This window comes from Phasianus colchicus, chromosome 12 (genome assembly GCF_987193195.1).
Source record: "Phasianus colchicus chromosome 12, bPhaCol1.hap1.1, whole genome shotgun sequence".
In the NCBI taxonomy this organism is placed as follows: domain Eukaryota; kingdom Metazoa; phylum Chordata; class Aves; order Galliformes; family Phasianidae; genus Phasianus; species Phasianus colchicus.
This window is the reverse complement of record NC_143447.1, coordinates 11,642,019-11,648,018: the sequence shown is the minus strand read 5'-3', so window position 1 is coordinate 11,648,018 and position 6,000 is coordinate 11,642,019. Positions and strand designations below refer to the sequence as shown.

General features: G+C 48.2%; 1 protein-coding gene across 1 annotated transcript in view; it reads left to right on the top strand.

Moving 5' to 3' along the window:
• The first annotated feature begins 219 nt into the window (after window positions 1-219).
• Window positions 220-6,000, top strand: part of HDGFL3 (HDGF like 3) — a 34,876-nt gene continuing 29,095 nt past the window's right edge. Inside the window, exon 1 of the mRNA XM_031587691.2 lies at window positions 220-353. Within this exon, the coding sequence (XP_031443551.1) occupies window positions 270-353 (84 nt within the window). The 5' untranslated portion in view covers window positions 220-269. The remainder of the gene's footprint in view (window positions 354-6,000) is intronic.

Below are 6,000 nucleotides of genomic sequence, written 5' to 3'. Positions count from 1 at the left end.
GCCTCCCCCTCCCCCGCGTACACACTCACACACACACTCACACACACACACACACTCACACTCACACACACCCCATCTCCTCCCGCCGCCGCCGCCGCCGGAGAGCTCGGGGATTGCCCGCGGCCCGGCCCCGCTCCCGGCTGCGCCCCGCCGCATCGCACCCCGCGGGGGCTCGGCCGGCTGCCCCCGGGCGGCGTGTGCGGGGCGCGGGGGGTGTGGGAGGGAGGGAGGGAGGGAGGGGGGGACGGCGGCTCCCGCGGCGGCTCCCGATGGCTCGTCCGCGGCCCCGAGAATACAAGGCTGGAGACCTGGTGTTCGCCAAAATGAAGGGGTACCCGCACTGGCCGGCCCGGGTGAGTACCGCGGCGGGGGCTCCCGGCCCCCCGGGCCGCCGCCGCTCCCCTCGCCCTCCCGCGGGGCGGCCACGGCCGGGCCGCCGCGAACCTCCGCCGGAGGCCCCGGCCCCGGCCCCGCCGGACGGGGGGCGGCGGTGCGCGCCCACCCCGCTATTGTTGTGCATCTTTTCTTTGATCTGCGGATTTCTCCCCGGCCCCCCGGGAGGAGGAGGAGGAGGTGGAGGAAGAGGAAGAGGGAGGGAGGGAGGGGGGCGAGCGCGGGCTGTACCTGGATTGTTATCGCGGGGAGGCGGCTTTGGGAGCCGGCAGCCCTGCCTGCGTGACAGCGATGCTGTTTATTATACGCCCTCCCTCGCCCCGGCCCCCCCGGCTCCCCCCGGGGCACGGGGCCCCAGGCCCGGCGCGGCCCAGGGCGGGCGGGGGAGGGCCGGGGACGCCCGCGGGGACGGGGCCTGCGCTCAGGTGCTCGGGGCGGTGGGCGCAGCCCTGGGGCGCCGCGGCCCTGCGAGGGGCGGTGCGGTGCGGTGCGGTGCGGCAGGGCCTGGCCGCCCCGCGGGGTGTCACACGCGCGGCCCCTCGGGCCCCCTGCACGCGGGTCTGCGGGTGCCGGGCCTCCAGCCCATCGGCCGGCTTCACCTTGTCTTGCGCTGCCTTGACTTTCTTCTGTAGCCCTTTGTCACCTTTTACTTGGTGCTGCCGTGATGGAACGGAGGTGGGAGAGCATGGCGGGCGTTTGGCAGCCAGATAAGCGCCCCATTGTATTGAGACATCCGTATGTGGTGCAGCCTCAGTAATGCGGAGCAGAGCTTTCTCCAGGGGGGTCTGGTAGCATGGCTACCGGCACACAAGGCTGTCCCTTCCCTCAGTTTTGGTCACTATTGTGTTTACCCATTGCGTAATGTGTTGTTTGAACTTGTTAGCAGGCACTGAGCAGTGGGAGTCTATTTATTCGTTGTCCTCTCCAACCTTTCTGGGGCAATCCCGTGGTAGTTGGCACCTTCATTTTCTAGTCAAGGAAAGTCGCTGGTGGTTCTAGCCTCTGAGAGCATGAAAGCGATGAAGTGTTGTGTACAACATGTAGGAAAACAGAGAAGGGCAGGATAAAGATGGGTGACATCTAGCATTACCTTTGAGAAGAAAGCTCTGGGATAGGATGAGTGTAAGTGGTGGAGAGTGAATGGAAAGGCTGTGAGCACAGCTGAGGGAGCGGCCAAGTGGTGTTGGACATCCAACACTACAGGGAGTGAAGGCCAGCACCACGGTCTTAAGCAAAGGTCAGGAATAGAGAGAGGGTGCTGATTATCTAGAGGTGTTTAAATAAGGTGGTACGTTCAATTATTTTGGCAGAGCAGACCAAAATTAGCATGCAAAAGGCCAAACTTAATCAACACTGGTTTGTGGTCTTGTTACTCTATCGTTATACAGATTGCTGAATATACTACCTAATAATGGCAATTTATGTCAGTGGAATAGCACGATCCACAGAAAATTGACTTCATTCTTACCTCTGTCATGGTTTAATTTACTGTGAAAGTTTTAATTGGAACAGTTGAGACCATAGCCACATGGAAGCATGTTAATCCCTTTCCTTTTTGAGCCTCTGATGAACTCCCATTTGTTTACCTAGTAGCAGAATGGGCCCTTTTGTTTCAATGAGAGTTTTTTCCTTTAAGTAGAACAACTATACGCTACACAACTGGTCATAGCCTATGACTAGGTGTCTAAATAGGTGTCTGAATGACAATAATATCCAAGAAAGTGTATCTTCATTAGGAAAAAATAGGTGTGCTGTTAACATAACTCACTTCCTTTGTGCAAACTAACAGGATGTGAAGTTCAAGTGAAAATAAAGCAGTCTCTCATTTGAACATGACTTAGCAAGCTGAGGTGGAAACTGCAGAGAGCCCAGAGTCAATCATCAGGCAGGCTGGGGGCATTGGTGCCGGGATGTAGTTGGCCTGGATGTCAAGCATCTCTGAATGTGCTGCTCCTGTTGCATGCAGTGCGGTGACATACAACTTCATGTGAGACCAGGCTGATATCTGCCTGATGCTAATGTGTTACCCATTAAAAATCCTCTTTCTGCTGTCCTTACTAGAACTTTACCTCATTTTTGTAGTCAGGTTTTGCTTGATATGCCCTTCCTTAAGTGAAGGGAAATCCTGGTGATGACATTGGTCTTTGTTTTGTTTCCCAGAAAACATTATGATATGTGCATAAGAAGAGAAGAATTGTCTAAGTTGAGACAGGTATTCTGATTAATTGAATGCCCTTTATCTAGGGGATTACTTGCTCCCAAATCTTTGAGTTTTTGCTACCTGCTTCTTTATTCATTACACAACTGGCATGTATGGTCTTTGTATTTTAATGTGAAAATCAACCAATTTTACTGTTAATATACTAGCTTAAGTCACAATACATTAAAATGGCAATGTTATTGTCCCTACCAACATGGTACTTTGCATCTCTGGACCCTTTGGCAGGAATTTCCTGTGCAGGAACATACTTCTCAAACTGTGTTTAATAGAGCTGAGAAGTGCTAAAGCAGGACACAAAGGCCTTCCCTATAATGAAGTGCACAGGCACAACTGTTCTGGATCTGAATGGACCATGTGTTTCCATGTGCATGAGTACTGTCATGCAGAAAAGCTAGCTCAGCTTCCAGGAGCTGCACTGGACCTGGGCCGAGCTCAGTTCTCATCTCCTAAGGTATAATGCTGGTGGGCACAGCCAGCCCCACGTGGCACAATGCCACAGACACATCCAGCATAGGCAGCAGACTGGTCCTAGGCCATTAGCTCTCCACCCTCTCTTTGGGGGTGTGTTGGAACAGAACAAGGCTGTCTTTCACTGCTGTAGAAAAAGAGAGAGAAATCTTAAAGAAAGTGGCCAGATAGTGATGATACACAGAGGGACCATTGAAAAATTTTGTCTGATGATTGATGGTGCGTTATTATAGCAGTCAAACTGCATTTAATGTTTCTTTGTGAATCAATCTAGGATTAATTTGAAAAGGACCAAATTTGCTACACTTAGCAGAAATGGTAATGGCCAGTAAATCTATCTTTGCATATCTTGTTAAAGTAGGATTGGTGAATAAGTGCACTGTCTTCAAAGATGCTTTTAGATAGCTGGTATGTGGAAGATGTCACTTGGGTCCTACCACCTGGAAGGGCTGCTTTGCATTTTGGTATCATGTTCTTTGGGGCAAAGCCAGAATGTCCTTTAGCTTAACTGTGGGACAGTGAGTAGGTTCAGGGCTTATGCTCCAAGAATTATATTGAATTTTAATAGTCAGAGCAGATAAAGTACTGCAGCAGTTTGGTCTAACGGGTTTTTTCATGTTCACCTGTGATGTCATTTCTCTTCAGATACTGATTAAAAATGTGTGATAAATACCAGCTGGCCAGGTCTTCAGTCCTGTAATCCAACAAATAAGCAACCATGTGTCTAGGGTGCATCTAGGGGAGATGCTGATGTGGTTAAGATATAGGAAAAAAAGGATTCATTTCATTCTACATTTTGTGAACCGTCTTTGCCTCTGAGGGATGACAGCCCTCTGTGTCTTGGTTTCCTGATTTTAAAGGACAAGTTATAGCACTTTTCCCTCTGAAAAGGTGTTGTGGAGACAAAAACCAATAACACTTATGAGTTGCTTGGCTACTGCTGCAGTAGGAGTTGTATTAGCCCACATGGACAGAAAGATCTCTTTCTTTGGATACCCTGATTTATCTAGGATGGATGTCCTGTATTACTGAGAAATTGCCCATTGAATAGAGACTCAGATGAGATAAAAGGGAAAAATTGGTGGTGGCTTCAGAAAGATCAATAATGGTGTTTGTTTTATGAGTGACCCTGAAAAAAAACAATAAGCACTTAGTTGCTGAAATTAGCTACTGATTTAAAAATAGGAAGGAAGCTGTTAATGCAGCTGTAGAGAGAGGAAGAAAAAATCTGGAATGACCTCAATAAAATAAAAGCGTGCCCTGGTAAATGGCTGGTGCCATTACTGAATGGAAATCTGGCCTCATACAGCTGGGGAGGCAAGAAGTAGATTTGGGTAGATGGTTTGTGTGGGGTTGTGTGGATTTTGTTACATTGATCTGGACAATAAGAGGAGATCCAAGCAGGTAAACCAGGATATGGAGAGCAGTGTGTGTAGCAGTGCGTCTGTGTACAGCAGGTAGGGAGAGCGTTCCATGCTGGGAGGAGGACACAAGCTTTAAAGTGACAGTGCCACAGCAGCTGTTTCAAAGGTGTATTTACTGTCTTCTGAATACAAATGTGCTGTTTTCTGGCCTCTTGTTCCTGTCTTCCTCCTGCCCAGTGCCTTTATTTTCCTTTGAATTAGCACCTACTTGAGCTGCAGCTTTGCGAGTTATCTGATAATCCTCATATGTGAATAACACTATTAAAAAGCATCTGCCTGCAGTGATTGCAAAATGGCATTTGGGGCATTTTAACATGTTAGAGCTGCAAATAGGTATAAAATTTTCAGTGTACTCCTTACAGTAATGCATAGTAAATAGAAATTGATATCTGTGGCAGGCCCCGAATCATAAACGTGGGGATGGTTGCATGATAATTTTGAGCTGAATGAGCCTTCAGTCTTGCTGAGCAGTCCCACACACAGCAAGACATGGCACCTTAAAGTAAGAACTAAGTAATACAAGGGAGAGGCTGAAAGGTAAGATTACGCTTGCAGATTTTGGCAGACTAGATCCTAAAAAGAAGGCTAATGATACTACAGTGTTATTGTTTAATACAGTATTAGAGAATATTAAAAGCAATTGCTATTACTGAGTGACAGAATTCCAGAAGATTTTCATTATCAGTACAAAATTTAGGGGGGGAGAAGGGGGAAAGGAGTGAAGCATTTTGGACACTGATACACAGATGTTTCAGAAAATAAACCTTTATCTCCCGTGTCAGTGGAGTACAGATGGAGCTGGTGGGGTGATAGCTGTGGACCAAGGCCCGTGTTCTGATTGAATTTGGTCAAACACAAGAGACTTAGCCAGGAACAAGCTGGGTCAGTTGCAGTTGCAAGTATGGCAGCTTGGAAATATCAAAGTCTCAAACACATTGCAGAAGAAAAACTCCACGTTTTAAGTGTTTGATATTTAAAACAGACCATTTGTATTCTTATAAGCGTGAGGATAAGGGAAGGTGGGTTTTCCCTGGCAAGGTTTATCTTTTTTGGCAAAGAATGACAGGCAAAAATCAGATTAGATCCAGAAAACTTCAAAGGGTCCATAAGAAATAGACAACAGATCTTTCTCTGTGTTTTTCTGCCAAAACACAGTCTGCAATCTTTTCTCCTTGGCCATTTGGGACCTGTCCAGTCCTTCACCATGTGCTTTTCTCCTTTTTTCTCTTTTGGTTGCTCTGTTCTATGACATCACTTTTGCCGTGTTACTAAATATGAGTCTCCTGTGATTTCTCCTGTACCAATTCTGGGCTCCTTCCTGCTCTGTCCCTCTTTAATTATGTACCTCTCTCATACATCACTCCTCGGAGAACTGCAAGCAGTTTTTCCCAGCGGGTCTTTGTTTGCTCCTCTCTGGGATGAGACAGGATTTGCTGATCACTGCTAAGGTCTGACCAAGGAACTGACTCTGAAGGTGTTGGCTTCTTCACACAG